The sequence below is a fragment of the Dendropsophus ebraccatus genome, chromosome 8 (genome assembly GCF_027789765.1).
Source record: "Dendropsophus ebraccatus isolate aDenEbr1 chromosome 8, aDenEbr1.pat, whole genome shotgun sequence".
In the NCBI taxonomy this organism is placed as follows: Eukaryota; Metazoa; Chordata; class Amphibia; order Anura; family Hylidae; genus Dendropsophus; species Dendropsophus ebraccatus.
In genome coordinates this window covers 109,854,198-109,873,588 of record NC_091461.1, presented here as the reverse complement: position 1 = coordinate 109,873,588, position 19,391 = coordinate 109,854,198, and the positions used below count along the sequence as shown (strand labels likewise).

The window sequence follows — 19,391 nt, the reverse complement described above, 5'->3', positions numbered from 1 at the left end:
GTCGGGCTTGTCTCCATATAGTCGGGCTTGTCTCCATATAGTCGGGCATGTCTCCATATAGTCGGGCATGTCTCCATATAGTCGGGCATGTCTCCATATAGTCAGGCATGTCTCCATATAGTCAGGCATGTCTCCATATAGTCGGGCTTGTCTCCATATAGTCGGGCATGTCTCCATACAGTCAGGCATGTCTCCATACAGTCAGGCATGTCTCCATATAGTCAGGCTTGTCTCCATATAGTCAGGCTTGTCTCCATACAGTCAGGCATGTCTCCATATAGTCAGGTATTCTAGTCAGCCCCATAGAGCATGGAGCAGCAGTGTGCGTGCCCAACCACTGCGTTATTCACATGGGCAACCCTGTCCTCGTGATTGGGGGGGATCCCAGCGATCAGACATTTATGGTCATGGGGTCATATAGTGTAAACAATTGATCCCCATCTTATGGCTCCCGATCAGCTGTGGAACTACAACTCTCAGCAGATCAACACAGCAACCACAGCGCCTCAGGCGGAAGCAACAGGCAGGACATGCTGGGAGGTGTAGTTTTACATCAGTGTATGAGCCACATGTACAGGGGTTAAGGCATGCTGGGAGTTGTAGTTTCACATTAGTGTATAGGCAACAGGTACAGGAGCTAGGGCATGCTGGGAGTTCTAGTTCCACATCATTTTATGAGTCACAGGGGCTAGGACAAGCTGGGAGTTGTAGTTTTACATCAGTGTATGAGCCTCAGGTACAGGGGCTAGGGCATGCTGGGAGTTGTAGTTTCACATTAGTGTATAGGCAACAGGTACAGGGGCTAGGGCATGCTGGGAGTTGTAGTTTCACATCATTGTATGAGCCAAGATACTGGGGTTGGAGCACGCTGGGAGTTGTAGTCTCAGGTATACAAGTAGAAGAGACAAGGCAGGGTGACTAAGTTTGTGGTTCAGGTGAAATAAGCCAAGCATTATGGACATTCCGGGAGTAGTTGAATCCTAGCACACATCCTGTATATCAGTGTTCCCAAGCTGTGACACAACTACGACTCCCATCATGTCCTCCTCACAGACGCAGGTTGTAGTATACAAACATTACACAGGCCGAGCCCCGGCACCAGCAGCGCCCCCTACCGCTCACTCCCCACGCTGCACGCTTCCTTCTCTCACACAGCGGTGATTGGTGGATACTGTACCCCGTGACGTTTTCGTTACTCCAATCAGAGGCCGCCTCTTTTTTCGTGCTCGTTTTTCAAACTTTGATAGTGAACGGTTGAAGGTCCGGAGTTCTGGTCACGTGTTTCGGGCGGATTAAAGGGCCGCGGGCGGCTCGGGTCACCTGTACCGGACAATGGAGAGTCGCATCGTCACCCCGGGGCCGTACCGGGCCACCAAGCTGGTAATGGCGGGTGTATGGAGCGCTATGCAGCGGGGGGCGGGCTAAGTACCGGGGAGTTTATCTGTTATCTGCTGGGCACATAGAGCTGTATACATGTCACCTATAGGGCTGTGTGTGTATATAGAGCTGTATACATGTCACCTATAGGGCTGTGTGTGTGCATAGAGCTGTATACATGTCACCTATAGGGCTGTGTGTATATATAGAGCTGTATACATGTCACCTATAGGGCTGTGTGTGTGTGTATAGAGCTGTATACATGTCACCTATAGGGCTGTGTGTGTATATAGAGCTGTATACATGTCACCTATAGGGCTGTGTGTGTGTGTATAGAGCTGTATACATGTCACCTATAGGGCTGTGTGTGTATATAGAGCTGTATACATGTCACCTATAGGGCTGTGTGTGTATATAGAGCTGTATACATGTCACCTATAGGGCTGTGTGTGTATATAGAGCTGTATACATGTCACCTATAGGGCTGTGTGTATATAGAGCTGTATACATGTCACCTATAGGGCTGTGTGTGTATATAGAGCTGTATACATGTCACCTATAGGGCTGTGTGTGTATATAGAGCTGTATACATGTCACCTATAGGGCTGTGTGTGTATATAGAGCTGTATACATGTCACCTATAGGGCTGTGTGTGTATATAGAGCTGTATACATGTCACCTATAGGGCTGTGTGTGTATATAGAGCTGTATACATGTCACCTATAGGGCTGTGTGTGTATATAGAGCTGTATACATGTCACCTATAGGGCTGTGTGTGTGTATAGAGCTGTATACATGTCACCTATAGGGCTGTGTGTGTGTATAGAGCTGTATACATGTCACCTATAGGGCTGTGTGTGTGTATAGAGCTGTATACATGTCACCTATAGGGCTGTGTGTGTGTATAGAGCTGTATACATGTCACCTATAGGGCTGTGTGTGTGTATAGAGCTGTATACATGTCACCTATAGGGCTGTGTGTGTGTCTAGAGCTGTCTACATGTCACCTATAGGGTCTGTGTGGTGTGTATAGAGCTGTATACATGTCACCTATATGGGCTGTGTGTGGTGTATAGAAGCTGTATCCATGTCACCTATAGGGCTGTTGTGTGTGTATAGAGCTGATATACATGTCACCTATAGGGCTTGTGTGTGTTGATAGGAGCTGTATACATGTCACCTCCCATCAGGGCTGTGTGTGTGTATAGAGCTGTATATACATGTAACCTATAGGGCTGTGTGGTGTTAGAGCTTTATACAGTCACCTATAGGGCTGTTGTGTGTGTGTATAGAGCTGTATTACATGTCACTATAGGGCTTCGTGTGGTTTTTTGTTTCTAGAGCTGTATACATGTCACCTATAGGGCTGCTGTTGGTATAGAGCATGTATACATGTCACCTATAGTGCTGTGTGTGTGTTATAGAGCTGTATACATGTCACCTATATGGCTGTGTGTGTGTATAGAGCTGTTACATTTTCACCTATGTAGCTGTGTGGTATATATAGAGCTGTATACATGTCACCTATAGAGGCTGTGTGTGTCTGAATTATAGAGCTGTATTACATGTCACCTATAGGGCTGTGAATGTGTGTATAGCAGCTGTATACATGTCACCTATAGGGCTGTGTGTGTGTATAGAGCTGTATACATGTCACCTATAGGGCTGTGTGTGTGTATAGAGCTGTATACATGTCACCTATAGGGCTGTGTGTGTGTATAGAGCTTGTATACATGTCACCTATAGGGCTGTGTGTGTGTATAGAGCTGTATACATGTCACCTATAGGGCTGTGTGTGTGTATAGAGCTGTATACATGTCACCTATAGGGCTGTGTGTGTGTATAGAGCTGTATACATGTCACCTATAGGGCTGTGTGTGTGTATAGAGCTGTATACATGTCACCTATAGGGCTGTGTGTGTGTATAGAGCTGTATACATGTCACCTATAGGGCTGTGTGTGTGTATAGAGCTGTATACATGTCACCTATAGGGCTGTGTGTGTGTATAGAGCTGTATACATGTCACCTATAGGGCTGTGTGTGTGTATAGAGCTGTATACATGTCACCTATAGGGCTGTGTGTGTGTATAGAGCTGTATACATGTCACCTATAGGGCTGTGTGTGTGTATAGAGCTGTATACATGTCACCTATAGGGCTGTGTGTGTGTATAGAGCTGTATACATGTCACCTATAGGGCTGTGTGTGTGTATAGAGCTGTATACATGTCACCTATAGGGCTGTGTGTGTGTATAGAGCTGTATACATGTCACCTATAGGGCTGTGTGTGTGTATAGAGCTGTATACATGTCACCTATAGGGCTGTGTGTGTGTATAGAGCTGTATACATGTCACCTATAGGGCTGTGTGTGTGTATAGAGCTGTATACATGTCACCTATAGGGCTGTGTGTGTGTATAGAGCTGTATACATGTCACCTATAGGGCTGTGTGTGTGTATAGAGCTGTATACATGTCACCTATAGGGCTGTGTGTGTGTATAGAGCTGTATACATGTCACCTATAGGGCTGTGTGTGTGTATAGAGCTGTATACATGTCACCTATAGGGCTGTGTGTGTGTATAGAGCTGTATACATGTCACCTATAGGGCTGTGTGTGTGTATAGAGCTGTATACATGTCACCTATAGGGCTGTGTGTGTGTATAGAGCTGTATACATGTCACCTATAGGGCTGTGTGTGTGTATAGAGCTGTATACATGTCACCTATAGGGCTGTGTGTGTGTATAGAGCTGTATACATGTCACCTATAGGGCTGTGTGTGTGTATAGAGCTGTATACATGTCACCTATAGGGCTGTGTGTGTGTATAGAGCTGTATACATGTCACCTATAGGGCTGTGTGTGTGTATAGAGCTGTATACATGTCACCTATAGGGCTGTGTGTGTGTATAGAGCTGTATACATGTCACCTATAGGGCTGTGTGTGTGTATAGAGCTGTATACATGTCACCTATAGGGCTGTGTGTGTGTATAGAGCTGTATACATGTCACCTATAGGGCTGTGTGTGTGTATAGAGCTGTATACATGTCACCTATAGGGCTGTGTGTGTGTATAGAGCTGTATACATGTCACCTATAGGGCTGTGTGTGTGTATAGAGCTGTATACATGTCACCTATAGGGCTGTGTGTGTGTATAGAGCTGTATACATGTCACCTATAGGGCTGTGTGTGTGTATAGAGCTGTATACATGTCACCTATAGGGCTGTGTGTGTGTATAGAGCTGTATACATGTCACCTATAGGGCTGTGTGTGTGTATAGAGCTGTATACATGTCACCTATAGGGCTGTGTGTGTGTATAGAGCTGTATACATGTCACCTATAGGGCTGTGTGTGTGTATAGAGCTGTATACATGTCACCTATAGGGCTGTGTGTGTGTATAGAGCTGTATACATGTCACCTATAGGGCTGTGTGTGTGTATAGAGCTGTATACATGTCACCTATAGGGCTGTGTGTGTGTATAGAGCTGTATACATGTCACCTATAGGGCTGTGTGTGTGTATAGAGCTGTATACATGTCACCTATAGGGCTGTGTGTGTGTATAGAGCTGTATACATGTCACCTATAGGGCTGTGTGTGTGTATAGAGCTGTATACATGTCACCTATAGGGCTGTGTGTGTGTATAGAGCTGTATACATGTCACCTATAGGGCTGTGTGTGTGTATAGAGCTGTATACATGTCACCTATAGGGCTGTGTGTGTGTATAGAGCTGTATACATGTCACCTATAGGGCTGTGTGTGTGTATAGAGCTGTATACATGTCACCTATAGGGCTGTGTGTGTGTATAGAGCTGTATACATGTCACCTATAGGGCTGTGTGTGTGTATAGAGCTGTATACATGTCACCTATAGGGCTGTGTGTGTGTATAGAGCTGTATACATGTCACCTATAGGGCTGTGTGTGTGTATAGAGCTGTATACATGTCACCTATAGGGCTGTGTGTGTGTATAGAGCTGTATACATGTCACCTATAGGGCTGTGTGTGTGTATAGAGCTGTATACATGTCACCTATAGGGCTGTGTGTGTGTATAGAGCTGTATACATGTCACCTATAGGGCTGTGTGTGTGTATAGAGCTGTATACATGTCACCTATAGGGCTGTGTGTGTGTATAGAGCTGTATACATGTCACCTATAGGGCTGTGTGTGTGTATAGAGCTGTATACATGTCACCTATAGGGCTGTGTGTGTGTATAGAGCTGTATACATGTCACCTATAGGGCTGTGTGTGTGTATAGAGCTGTATACATGTCACCTATAGGGCTGTGTGTGTGTATAGAGCTGTATACATGTCACCTATAGGGCTGTGTGTGTGTATAGAGCTGTATACATGTCACCTATAGGGCTGTGTGTGTGTATAGAGCTGTATACATGTCACCTATAGGGCTGTGTGTGTGTATAGAGCTGTATACATGTCACCTATAGGGCTGTGTGTGTGTATAGAGCTGTATACATGTCACCTGTAGGGCTGTGTGTGTGTATAGAGCTGTATACATGTCACCTATAGGGCTGTGTGTGTGTATAGAGCTGTATACATGTCACCTGTAGGGCTGTATGTATAAATGTCATATACACAGAGCTGTAATATATGACTATCTCAGTCAATCACATGGCACAAATATGGAGCTGTATATATAGAGAGCATACATGTCCCTGTCTAACATACTTGTCACTTATTGAGCTGTATATACATATATCACATCACACTAATTTAGCTGTATCTAAAGATATACATAGAGCAGTGTGTATATATCACATGGAGCTGTATATATGCATACATGTCACCTATAGAGCCTTGTATGTATATAGGTCGTGCATGTCACATACCTAGTGCTGTGTATACATATAGCATAGCTGTCCGATATAAAACACTATATATTGATTATCTCATGTCACGTACATAGAGCTGTATATAGATAATGTACACATCACAGCGACTCCATGCAAAATATTTGTTTCCCGTCTCCTCTGGGATTTTGTGCTGGTCCCCTGCAGAGCAGCCCCCTCCCCCATAGACATCCGGCCATTTGCCCTCTACAGATCACTATACCCCCCTCCTCCCCCATTGACACTTTTGTCCTCATCCCCTGTAGATTCCTTCCAGCTGTGTAATAGTGGGGTGACGGACACTGACGGATGTATATAGGACTGGTTGCTGTATGTCAGTATAGGTGCGGTCATCCATCTTATCTAGTGATGCCGCCATGAGGGGTGATGCCTCATGTAGTATGAGGGGTATGTGATATATAGTGAACAGTACATTCTATGCCATCTGGATGGGTTGTAGTTTCAGGTGAGATGGCTGCAGGAGGTGTTATCCAGGAGGAATCTGCGCTGTCCGTGTACGGGCTGTATACACAATGTCTAGAGGTCACTGCTCCATTACATTGTAGAATCTCAGGACATAGCTGTAGACGTCAATGAAGGAGAAAAGTAACTTGACAAGATTCTTGCCCCCGGGGGACAGTGATTCCTAGAAACTCAAGTTCAGCTGTTCAGTCACATGGAGGGTAAACTTTTTAAACTATTTTGAAAGGTGCCTTGTATAGGAATAGAGGAGACAACGTAAAATGGATCTTTTGTTCTTAGGCTGGGTTCACACTCCGTTTTTGCAAAAACGGAAGGAGAAAGTGGATTCATGTGTGTGTGTGTGTGTGCATCTGTTTTGATTAGTTTTTCCATGAATTCCATTATAAGGGTAAATTCACACAGAGTGGATCCTATGCCAGTGGTTTTTTAATGAGGATACATACACTCAGCGGGATTTACATCCCGCTGCTAGTACGTATGTGACAGCGCCATTAACCCCCGCCTGCTGGAGCATACTATACCTCTTCCCCGCTTCGGAGGCTCCCGGCGTCTTCATGTCCCATTCAGCCAATCGGTGGCTGTGGTGGGGCAGTGCACTGATTGGCTGAACAGGACATGAAGACGCCGGGAGCCTCCGAAGCAAGCCGGAGCGGGAAAGTGGTAAAGTATGCTTCGGCAGGCGGGGGTTAATGACTCTGTCACATACATACTAGCAGCGGGATGTAACCTTATTTTTGTGTCCGTTATAAAAAAAAACGGATCCGATTTGATCTGTTTTTTTTTTATATTTGAATTTAATGGAAAAACGGATGCACACACATGGATTCGTTTTTTTTCCTTCCGTTTTTTTTTTTTTATCCGTTTTTGCAAAAAAAAAGTGTGAACCCAGCCTTAGACCTGTTTACCTGTCAGTCAAGCCCTCATTCAGATGACGGCCCTTCCACCTGATTTCTCATACACATGCACGCTCCGCTCAGACGAGCGTGCATATACTCCTAATGGGGATAGGGGCATAAGATACTACCACAAATCTCTGTCCTCTGCAGACACCTCTGGTGGCAACTTAACTCCAGGGAGAACAAAAGGATTTGACGTTGAAAATTAACAGTTGGGTGGCCGTCATATTAATGGAATAGTCTTAATAAATTCTATGGGTTTGGCCAGCTCTTCACTGTGTATAGTGGCCTTTACTGTCTGAGAGAGGGGTGACAGAACTGCTGTGTCTACTAGGACTAGAGAGCTGAGGGGTGAGTGAGATGCAGTTTACTAATACAGGGATAGGGGGCGCTGTAGTCACTGCAAGGGGAAGTTCTGATCTGAGGCAAACTTTACCCCCTGTCCCCAATAGTCTGGTCTGCTGATGTCTTTACTGACTGTCATGTCTTCCCTCCTTCCAGTGGAATGAAATCACCAAGTACTTCCGCGCCGGCATGCCCCTAAAGAGACACCGGCAGAGCTTTAAGACATACGGCAACTGCTTCACCGCCGCGGAAGCCATAGACTGGCTGCATCACCTCCTCAAAAATAACAGCAACTTTGGCGCGGATGTGACGCGGCAGCAGACAATCCAGCTCCTCAGGAAGTTCTTGAAGAATCACGTCATCGAGGACCTGAAAGGCAGATGGGGCACCGAGGACCTGGATGATAACCACCAGATATTCAGGTATTACAAGGTCTCCTACATCCCAAGTCTTTGCAAAACTAAAACTCCCAGCATGCCCTGAGAGCCTTCGGCTCTCAGGGCATGCTGGGATTTGTAGTTTTGCAACAGCTAGACCACCACAGGGTAGGGGATGAGGACTGAGGCTTCATTGGTCTACATCTCCCATCAGGTCTGTGGTGCATTATGGGAGTTGTAGTTTTGGGCTCATAGTTCCATATGATAACTAATAACTCGTTCGGAGCAGGTTCCCCTCCACGTCTCCGATAAAGACCATTCCCAGCCGGCAGCCTCTGTGGAAAAGGAGCAGCTTAGAGAATGTCTTCAAGGAGAAGGAGACCCTCTTCAAGATGCCACATTTCTCCAAGAGGACCCAGAAAACACCTGGATCTCTGGACGGCAAGGTAGGAACTCTTCAGGTGTGATCAGGGACTACAGCTACAACGCACACCAGTGGTTAAGGGGGAATTCCACTCATTTTAAACTTTTTTAAAGGGGTACTCCAGCCCGGGGATATTTTTCAGCTATGGCTGGGGATGGGGTGGTTATGGACGGCGGAGGTCACTTGCCTCCCCGGTTCCAGCGCCAGGTCCCGTGCACTCGTCCCGTGGCCACTTCCTGGTGTGAGCTGCTGCATGAGACGTAACGTCTTAAGGCAGCTCAGCCATTCTGCGGCCGAGGCGGGACTCTGCATGCTTATCATGAAAAAGCCGTTTGAAGTTCTCCCCCCTGTCTTCATGTTCTGTTATGGAGGGTGGAGGGAGATGAGGCACCAAAACAGGACAACAAAGAGTTAATTTACAGCTACATCAGTCAGCACTGACCTCTGAATACCGGCTTTCACACAGGCCCTACTGTGTAATCCTTTGTTCTCTGCTGGCGACTAATCTCCCTCCTCCACTCTCCATAGGTTATACAGGGCTCAACCGATGTTAAAAAAGTCGAGATTTCCTGATCATGAGCAGTGGATGAGAGAGAGGAGGGAGGGGGGGACCTGAGGAAAAGTCTTTTTGAATACAGATAATGGCATATTTGCCTAATAAACCCAATTACAAAGTTTCTTAAAATCGCCTGGACTATTGATTTCTGCAAAATAAAAAAAAAAACAGTGACAACCGAAGTTTAAAAGGCTGGAATACCCCTTTAAGGCTGCAGTGCTATTCCTTCTGCATGCTATATACAAGCACAATCTCGCCAGAATATTGCTGTAAGAAAAATTCTCCCTATGCTTACCAAGTATTGTTGCTTCCTCCTTCCCCTATGCTTTATACTGCAGCTCTTGGTGCTCTGGCTGGCTGCTGTACGTAAGCACGAGCTTGCCAATAGACTGGGTCATTCTGTGATATGCTAGAAGTTGAATTGGCTCATGGCCTCATGTATCCTATGGATGCCATTGTGGAGGGGTCATTGGGGTGAGACAGCAGTGACGTGTTTTGGGGGTCATGTCTGCATCATTTCATGTGTTCCCTTTTATTCTTGCCCTCTGTAGGGGGAACAAGAAAATGAAGACACTGAAGCAATGGAAGTCGATACGGGAAGTGAAAACCCTGGAACCAAGGAGCTCACCAAAAAGGCTATAGAAGATATCTGGGGAAACATTGCTCTGGTCCAGTAAGTATACCACCATCTTGGTTATAAATTCATGTGACCATACAGTCTATTGGGGCTGATAATTAAAGGGGTACTCCAGAAAATATTTTTTTTTCTTTGCTTCTATTTAAAAAATCTCCAGTATTCCAGTACTTATCAGCTGCTGTATGGTGTTTTCACTCTAGTCTTGAGAGCAGGAGAGTTTTCTATGGGAATTTGCTACTGCTCTGGACAGTTCCTGTCATGGACAGAAGTGGCAGCAGAGAGCACTGTGTCAGACTAGAAAGAATACAGCACTTCTGCGGGACATACAGCAGCTGATAAGTACTAGACGGATGGAGATTTATTTTTTTTTTATTTTTTTTTTAAATAAAGGCAAATTACAAATATCTGACACCAGTTGATTTGAAGGTGAAACTTTTTTACTGGAGTACCCCTTTAAGATGAGTTTCAGAGCCTTAAGCTTCAATATGAATGTGGAAATAAGGCCGTAGTGCCTCAGAGCTATCCCTAAAATGCTGCTGAAACTGAAGGAAAATACAGTATACATGGGGGGTATCATGTTTAGGTCTGTGACTGGACATCCTGTTAGTCTATAGACCATCCACCCACTGTGCATGAAACTGCAGCGCAGCTCCATTCGATTTCCCCCCCCCCCCCCCTCCAAGCCCTGTGAAACTACAACTCCCAGCATGTCCTGACAGCCAGGAGTTGTACTCACTGCAGCTGTGGAGCCATGGTTTGCAGATTACAATATTGTTACCTGTCTCTCAGTCTTCAGAAAATCCTTGCTTTACCGTCATTGGACGAAGTGCTGAATCCGGCACAGATGAACCCTGGACATATCATGTACAACATGACTCACACCAGCAAACATGGAGTCGTCTTCCTGCAAGACAAGACCGGTGAGGAATCTCTTACGTCTTATGTCAAATGGTCTTGTTACTGTTGTCTTTGCTGACATGTCTTGTGTTCTTCTTCTAGATGATCTCCCTCACTGGGTCTTGTCCGCTATGAAGTGCCTTGCAAATTGTGAGTATTAGAGAACCGTAGGGTTTAGTTTACATGGCAGTCGTTTTGTGATCTCTTGCTCCTTCTGTTGGTGCACGGGGAACAATCTATGGTTCATACAGGTTATAGACAAATTTCATAGTCCCTGTTATGTTACCTATTCTGCCAGTAGGTTCTTCAATGGCAGATGGAAGAGTATAACACTTGGCTGCAGGATCAGACTACATGTAGGGTTTGTTTGTAGTCTGTAACCATGGAGACACATCACTCTGCATTGAAGCTGTGGACCCATCACAGTAGTAGATCTAAACCACTGGTGTCAAATTGGCGGCCCTCCAGCTGATACAAAACTACAATTCCCATCATGCCTGGACAGCCAGAGCTAAAGCTTTGGTTGTCCAGGCATGAGAGTTGTAGTTTTGCAACAACTGCCTCTGATGTAAAACTATGTGCAAATGTGCTTGACTTTTAAGTGTGTGTTAAAAAAAAAAATGTAATGCTTATTTTATTCCTGATATTCATGTGTTTTGTTTTTTTTTAGGGCCTAAGCATAATGACATGAGCCAGCCCACCTATCCTGGCTTTGAACGTGACGTCTTCAGAACGGTCGCCGACTACTTCCTGAATCTCCCGGAGCCTCTCCTCACATATGAATACTATGAGCTCTTTGTTAATATCTTGGGTAAGTCTTCACAGCAACCACCCGTGTTCCTGGCGCTCGCTGTCTGGTGGTCTTAGACCAATGCGGCTGTAGCTTTTAATCCCCAGGTAGCCTGTAATGTCTAAACCAGAGATGGAACTTGGGGGGGGGGGGGCCCTCCACCTGCTTAAAAACTACAATGCTTTGGCTGTCCAGGCATGATGGGAATTGTAGTTCTACAACAGCTGGAGTTTCAGTGTATTGTCTTGCATGGCTGAGGAGGCTGTGATAGTGGGCCTCTGGCTGTAGCAGGCTCCTATATAATGGTGGTCTTCACACTGTACAGCTCTAGTGTTTCTAAACTAGCAGAACACAAGGGGGTGGCTATGCTGGTAAGCCTCTGCTGCCGAGATCTGTTAGAGATGAGTGAACTTACAGTAAGTTTTGGGTTAGCACAAACCGGATCGCTCAGCGATTTGATTCCCGCAGCCTGTACCGCCATAGGCTATGTGCACACTGTGTAAGAGACCGGCCGGGTCACGGAACGGACGGTCTCTTAAAAGATCATTCCAGCCGTTACTGCAGTACCGGCCAGATTTCTGATGCTGATTTCTGATGCGGGCGCATCTGTGCGTGCCCACATCAGAACTTTTCACTGCACCCAATGGAGCGAGCGGCCGGAGACGCGCACTCTACTGTGTGCGCTGACCGTTTTCTGCGCCTGCTATTCAATGAATAGCAGCCGCAGAAAACTCACATGTCAGTTTTGTTTGTGTACACTCCGTCCGGGATTCCATAGGCGTCAACAGCGCGTTTATTTTCGTATTAATCACGGCCGTTGTTGCAATCTGCACCAACAGCCGTAGTTATACGAAGATATATGTTGTGTGAACATAGCCATAGGCTGTATGTTCTCTGATCTCTTGCTGTGATCACACTGCGTTTTTGCTGTCTAATGTATCAGTTTTTAAATGCTTACTTTTAACATAAACAAAAATGCGGTCAACTTTTTTTAAATTCTTTTTTATGGACGAACAGATGCACACAATTGCATCTGTTTTTCTATAAAAACAAATGTTAAAACAGACTGCAGTGTGAACCCAGCCTAAGAGTTACATGATAACCATTGAAGGAAAGTTATAAAAAACCTACTGAAGTGCCTTCCTATTACAGGGGGTGCTGCTGAAGGGCTACTCTGGTGAACATCTTTCAGCTGGTTTATGAAAGTTTATATAGACTTGTAATTTATTTTTATTTAAAAAATCTCAATTCTTCCAGTACTTAGCTGCTGTATGTCCTGCAGGAAGTGGTGTATTCTCTCCAGTCTGACACAGTGCTCTCTGCTGCCACCTCTGTCCATGTCAGGAACTATCCAAAGCGTAGAGGTTTTCTATGGGGACTTGCTGCTGCTCTGGATAGTTCCTGACATGGACAGAGGTGGCAGCAGAGAGCACTGTGTCAGACTGGAGAGAATACACCACTTCCTGCAGGACATGCAACAGCTGATAAGTACTGGAAGGCTTGAGATTTCTAAATAGAAGTAAATTACAAGTCTTTATAACTCTCTGAAACCTATTGATTAGAAAGTACTCCCTTTAACCCCATATGACTTTTAGGAATATACAAATGGTTGTCTCTTATGATAGTGGGAGGGTCAGACTTTTCCAGTTGTACAGAGAACTTCTGAAGACAAGTTTGCTTATGTAAAGGATAGGGTTACATAGGTGTAGGGTGCCCAGCAGCACAGAGTGTTTGAGGAGAGATGCATGCTGATCTGGGGGGGGTGTAACTGTCATGATATATGTACCGTGCAGTATTGTTGCAGAATGCTTCTTCCCTCTAGTTTGCAGTGTAATTGTTGCAGTGAGCTGGCATGAGGCTTATTGCAGTATGCTGTGTGTCATGTTCTTATACTTCTGCCGCTGTCGTACACTAACCTGCCCGCTGCTAACAGTATACACATTATTTCCTACTCTCTGCACATATTAACTTCTATTTCGTTCCTGGTTAGTTGTATGTGGCTACATTACGGTACCCCACAGGCGCAGCAGGAGGCACAAAGCCAAGAAGGAAGCGTCTGCTCCCCGCTCCTCCCAGTCCCCGAAACTGAGCAACACAAACTTTAAGTCTACAGAGTGCCTGCTGCTCAGCTTGGTGCGGAAGGTGCCCAACGAAGACGAGGAAGACGACGACGACCAGAGTTTCGGAGAGCTCGGCAGGGAACACAAGGACTCTGCTTTGCACAATACCAACAGGGAGAAGCTTTACAGTTCCATTGCCAGACGGCCAAAGGACAGTGAGCTCATAGGTGGGAGCTGCCAGAATCTCACCACATGCAGGAGCGCCCCCTATAGGATCCAGCTGCGCAGTTGCTCACTGGAGGGAATCGCAGACGTGTCCTATTCTGAAACAAGCGATTCCTCCCAGGCTTGTTCTCCGGTTTCTCTAACCCACTCCCCAAATCTACCTCCATCTGACAATCACGGTGTGAACACTGCATCTGTCCCCGTCTCTGATAGCAACGGCCAACCCGTGCTGCGGCGCAACCGTTCTGCAGAGAGCGCACACAGACTGTCCAGATCACAGAGCATGGGGGACTGCCTGGGGTCATGCACTAGTATTAACACTCCAGTGGCTGAGATCACCATCAAACCGGGGCAGGCCGGCCAAGGTAGACTGCAGAAACGCTTGAGCTCCATCGAGGGAAGCGAAGCGCCTGACCCCGGTGTCACCGTCAATAAACGCTTGTGTCAGAGCAATATGGAGCTCTCCAGTTCTGTCCCCTCAAACGCCTCTGCACTGCACGCTTCTCAGCCCTGCACTGAAAGTAAGGTTACTGCATGTTTCCTGCATGTCTGTGTGATCCTAATGACGCATGCCCTGCTTCCTGCACACTAATCCTATGGAATCTTCTGCGCACGCTCTGACTTGTTCATGTATGCATGGATTTCTAACTTGCAATAATTATATAATATCTAGACTTAAAACAAGTTTTGTGTATACAGCTCCTGTGCAGACCTACATGTCGTTATGGTTACAGACAACAAACCCCTGTGTGTAGTCTGATACACACATAGCAGCAGTAAAATCTGTCTGCAACCTGTGCCCATGGCCTTTTACAGTAGTCACCTCCCAGAGCTGTATTCACAAGGCTTGTTGCAATGCTCAATAAGTTGGGTTTTCTGTCACTTGTCCTCACGGCTTTTAGTCTAATGTATACTTGATCTGCACCAGTGACGCTGGTAAGTGATAGGACATGGCGGATCTACCTAGTAATCAATAGGTCTCTGTGCTGCTGTTATACATCTGGTAACGCATGTTACCTGGTGATTTCTGGGTTTCCTTCTTTGCTTTATGGGACCCCTGACGTGGCTCTGTAGATCTTACACATCCTGTCCCATCTACATTCCCACCATTGATTTTCTTCAGTAATCCTATAGCTGATGCTTTCTTAATTCTGTAGCTGTGGATACGCACATATGTCTCCATTTATTCCCAAAGCTGCAGTCAGAGTTCTGAATACTGTTAGCGGGGAGTATTGTGGGCATTCAGTGACATTATGGGCTGTCTAGCAGTATAAAAACATGGCTGACATAAAAAAAAACATTATAATAATAAAAGCCTTGTCTTTATATTGGTGTGTCTGGTGGTGCAGCTTGGTTTTATTAAAGTGATTGGGGTTAAGCTGCAATACCACTCACAACCTGTGGCCAGGTAGGGCGCTGTTTGTAGACATGGCAGCCATGGGGGTCACAGGCCTGGTAATGGGTTGGCGATAGACCACAGTGTTTCAAAGTAGAAGCATGAATGCAGCTCTGGGTGTGACTAGAGTAGAAGTATATTGAATTACTGAGCTGATGCAAAGTTACTCAGCTGATCACTCTAGATCTTGCTACTGACAGTCCCCCAGATCTGTCAGAAGAGGAGCCGCTCCAATCTGGCTCACAGGCTCCTGAGTTAGGGATCCCCTCTTTGCCCCTGTGCTTATCCGAAGACGGCCCCTCTAAATCTCCCTTCTCATAGTTTTCCTTGTCCTGGTATCCTCCGTGCGCTCACTCTCCCCTCCCGCCGTCAGGTCTGCTGCAGCCTCACCTGGAGCGGGTGGCCATAGACGCCCTTCAGCTCTGCTGTCTGCTGCTGCCGCCCCCGAACCGCAGGAAGCTGCAGCTGTTGATGAGAATGATCGCCCGTATGAGCCAGAACGTGGATATGCCGCGGCTGCACGACGCCATGGGCACCAGATCTCTGGTAGGATCTCGCTGTGTACAGTATAAGTAGTTGTTGGTTTCCTCTTTCTCTTTTTCTGTCCTAAAGTTTTATGAGTTTGTTTTTTTTTTTTTTCAGATGATCCAGACCTTCTCCCGCTGCGTCTTGTGCTGCGCTGAAGAGGTGGATCTCGACGAGCTGCTGGCTACAAGACTAGTCTCCTTCCTCATGGACCATCACCAGGAGATCCTCCAAGTGCCTTGTTACCTGCAGACGGCAGTGCAGGATCACATCCAGTATCTCCAGAGAACTTGTGTATGTCACACTGTCATTACTCTATAGTGGGGGAGGGCTCCTGCTGCAGCCAGATGCCTCACAGCTAGTCTGATCTTATGGAATATCTTGTCAGCCAATATGAGCCATCAGAACTGCTGACAGCCCCATAGAGCAGTCAGAGAGCGACTTGTGACAAACCTGGTGGTTGCATCTGAGAGACTGGGAAATATGTTTAATCTTTGATAGGTATCCAGGAGCCAGACCCTTCACACTGGGTGTCCTGAGCATTCTTAGGCTGTAGAGATGAGCGAACCTGGAGCATGCTAGAGTTCACCCGAACCCGAACTTTCAGCATTTGATTAGCGGTGGCTGCTGAAGTTGGATAAAGCCCTAAGGCTATGTGGAAAACATGGATATAGTCAGTGGCTGTATCCATGTTTTCCAGTCAACCTTAGGGTTTTATCCAAGTTCAGCAGCCCCGCTAATCAAATGCCGAAAGTTCGGGTTCGGATGGACTTGAACCCGAACCTGGTTCGCTTATCTCTATTAGGCTGCATTCACACGTTCAGTGTTCCTCACGGATCACGGACATGGAATGCCTGTAACGGACTTCTCCCCCCGCCCGGGCAGCATCTGTGAAAAGATGCTGGGAGCGGGGGAACTGTACAGATATGCGCCGCGCTGAAATGAATCTGCCATGCGGCACTATCATTACAGTGCGGCACATATCTGTACAGTTCCCCCGCTCCCAGCATCTAATTACAGACGCTGCCCGGGCGGGGGGAGAAGTCCGTTACAGGCATTCCATGTCCGTGACCCGTGAGGAACACTGAACGTGTGAATGCAGCCTTACGGTGTGTTTAAACAGAGATTTATCTGACAGATTTTTTTTTAAGCCAAAGCCAGGAATGGATTTGAAAAGAGGAGAAATCTCAGTCTTTCCTCTATAACCTGATCTCTGTTTATAGTCCATTCCTGGCTTTGGCTTTAAAAATCTGTCAGATAAGTGTCTGTGTAAACGTACCATTAGTCTTTCCATGAGAGCTTCCCCCTCCCACCTCTTAACTGATTGACAGCTCTAGTGGTCTCCTGATTGGTAGAGCTGTCAATCATAGCCAGGATGTTGGGGCAAAGGGGCTCAATGTACCAAACCAGACACCTAATGTAGCAGCTGGTAGTTTATATAAATATATTTATTATAAAATAATAAAAAAAATAAATCATTATTTTTATTTTTTTCTATGTTAAAAGATTAGTGCTTATTCCCCTTTGATAGGTGGTTGCACATATCCAGCGCTACAAAAACATGGCCACTCCCCCCCCCCCCCCCCCTCTCGTCTCCATATCAGGTGCGGTTTGCAATTAAGCTCCATTTACTTCAATGGAACTGAGTTCCAAACCCCACCCAACCCAATCTAGAGACAAGAGAGGGGGGAAAGTGGCCATGTTTTATTGCGCTGGATAACCCCTTTAAAACCATCGCTAACTAAAGTTTTATGCCTAAAGGTGAAGGATCCATCAGACCCGACTCCGGGCTTCTACTTCTGTAAGCAGATCAGCACGCGGGAGTTCGAGGAGCAGAAGGTGGTGACGTCACAGGCCGCCATCATGGAGCTTCTGGAGAGCATCGTCAAGGATAAGAATCTATCGGTGAAGGACAAGAAGAAGAAGCTGAAGCAGGTACGGGGACACTTTGCCATTCATTTGCCATTCAGGAGTCTGGGAAAGCTGGATTTGATGTATAATGGCGGCAATAGGTTAAACTTTGTTTCCTTTTTCAGTTTCAGAAAGAATATCCTGAAATTTACCGCAGCCGCTTCCCAACCACAGAAAGTGAAGCCAGACTCTTCGGAGACAAACCTACCATCAAGCAGCCGATGCTGGTTCTGAAAAAGCCAAAGTTTCGCAGCTTGAGATACTGACTAAATCCGGCATCACAGTAGGAAGGTTCCCCCACACCCGACCAGCCGTCTCCTTACTACTTCTGTCTCAGGATCTTCACTTTGTTTACATGAATGAGACATATACTATTTTTTTTTTTTACTACACATCAGGGTTCTGCTTTGTACATGGTTTTAGCTCAAATGCTAAGTCCAGGTTTACAGTATGAGGAAGAGCAGTTATCTGGCTATAGAAATATAGAAAAAGGAGCTTTATTAAATATCATTGTCTATTAATAGTGGTTCTAAGCAAAGTATCAGACATGTTTCATATGTTTTGTTTTGTTTTTTTTCCAAGTAGTGGCGCTGTTGTATTGATGTCTATGGGGATAATTGCAACAGATGTGGTGGAGAACGGTACTGCAAGTGGAACAAGGATTATAGTTATATAGCTGTGTATTACAGTTAAAATCCACAAGTAATTGGAAAACCCCTTTAACTGGCAAGGTCTATATTATATATTTTTATATATATATATATATATATATATATATATATATATATATATATATATAATATATTCATAGTTTCAATCATGTCCTTAAGCTGAAAATCTATGCAAACCAGTTTTTCAATAAAGCTGTTCCTCCATTGCCTTCCACCCTCTTATCCATAGGCATAGAATATTTCAGGCACCACGTACGTGCCTGACCTGTTCCCTATGGACTCTGTTCAGCTCAGACTAATATCACCAGTTCTTAGAGGTGACGAGTAAAAATGATCTCTGTCGTCTTTGTACCCATAATAGCTCTTTAATGGAGTAGGACGTGTTCGCTGTAGGTTTCCCTGAGCTCCTTACCTGTTCTTTCTTGATGGAGGTTTACAATCTTTCTGCTCATATTTTATTTCTCCCCGGGGGAAGCATTTGTTAAAGTGCGGCAGCTGTGTACAGAATGACTGATACGTGTAGTGCGCTAAATAACATTGCCAAAGATGATCTGCTTCTGGAGAAGCCATACTTTACAGCAGGGATAGGGAACCTTTTTGCCCTCCAGCTATTGAAAAACTACAATTCCCATCATGCCTGGACAGCCAAAGCGAAGCTTTGGCTGTCCAGGCATGATGGGAATTGTAGTTTTGCAACTCTCTGCTTTACAAGGTTGACGTTTCACCTTTTTAATATAGTGCTACTCCAGCTGTGGCAAAACTACAACTCCCAGCATGCCCTGCCAGCTGAAGGCAGAGCTACAGATTAGAAAACTGTGATCTAAAGTGGGGATCAGGAACCTTCAGCTAAAGCTTTGGCTGTCCAGGCATGATAAGAATTGTAGTATTACAACAGGTTCCCCATCCCTAATCTGAAGCAATAGCCTCCAACTCTCTGCAGTCTAGAAGGCAGTCAGGGCATGATGGG

At 45.7% G+C, this 19,391-nt stretch overlaps 1 protein-coding gene across 3 annotated transcripts; it reads left to right on the top strand.

The window, feature by feature from the left end:
* The first annotated feature begins 1,240 nt into the window (after window positions 1-1,240).
* Window positions 1,241-18,228, top strand: DEPDC1 (DEP domain containing 1). 3 transcript variants are annotated; one of them, XM_069979433.1, is made up of 13 exons: window positions 1,241-1,380; window positions 6,798-6,914; window positions 8,112-8,377; window positions 8,622-8,778; window positions 9,864-9,985; window positions 10,739-10,869; window positions 10,949-10,996; window positions 11,517-11,657; window positions 13,627-14,442; window positions 15,691-15,863; window positions 15,960-16,136; window positions 17,604-17,777; window positions 17,879-18,228. In XM_069979433.1, the coding sequence occupies exons 3-13, from the start codon at window positions 8,145-8,147 to the stop codon at window positions 18,017-18,019; spliced, it is 2,313 nt and encodes a 770-aa protein (XP_069835534.1). In that variant the 5' UTR covers window positions 1,241-1,380; window positions 6,798-6,914; window positions 8,112-8,144; the 3' UTR covers window positions 18,020-18,228. The 3 variants fall into 3 exon arrangements, with proteins under 3 accessions (XP_069835534.1, XP_069835533.1, XP_069835535.1); XM_069979432.1 differs by lacking the exon at window positions 6,798-6,914; XM_069979434.1 differs by lacking the exons at window positions 6,798-6,914; window positions 13,627-14,442.
* The last annotated feature ends 1,163 nt before the right edge of the window (window positions 18,229-19,391 follow it).

Bases quoted from the DNA above. Each gene is read 5' to 3' on its own strand.
- DEPDC1 (XM_069979432.1), top strand. From the start codon at position 1,333: ATGGAGAGTCGCATCGTCACCCCGGGGCCGTACCGGGCCACCAAGCTG. The intron at 1,381-8,111 runs GTAATGGCGGGT...CCCTCCTTCCAG, and splicing joins CGTACCGGGCCACCAAGCTG to TGGAATGAAATCACCAAGTA. The intron at 14,443-15,690 runs GTAAGGTTACTG...TCCCGCCGTCAG, and splicing joins TTCTCAGCCCTGCACTGAAA to GTCTGCTGCAGCCTCACCTG.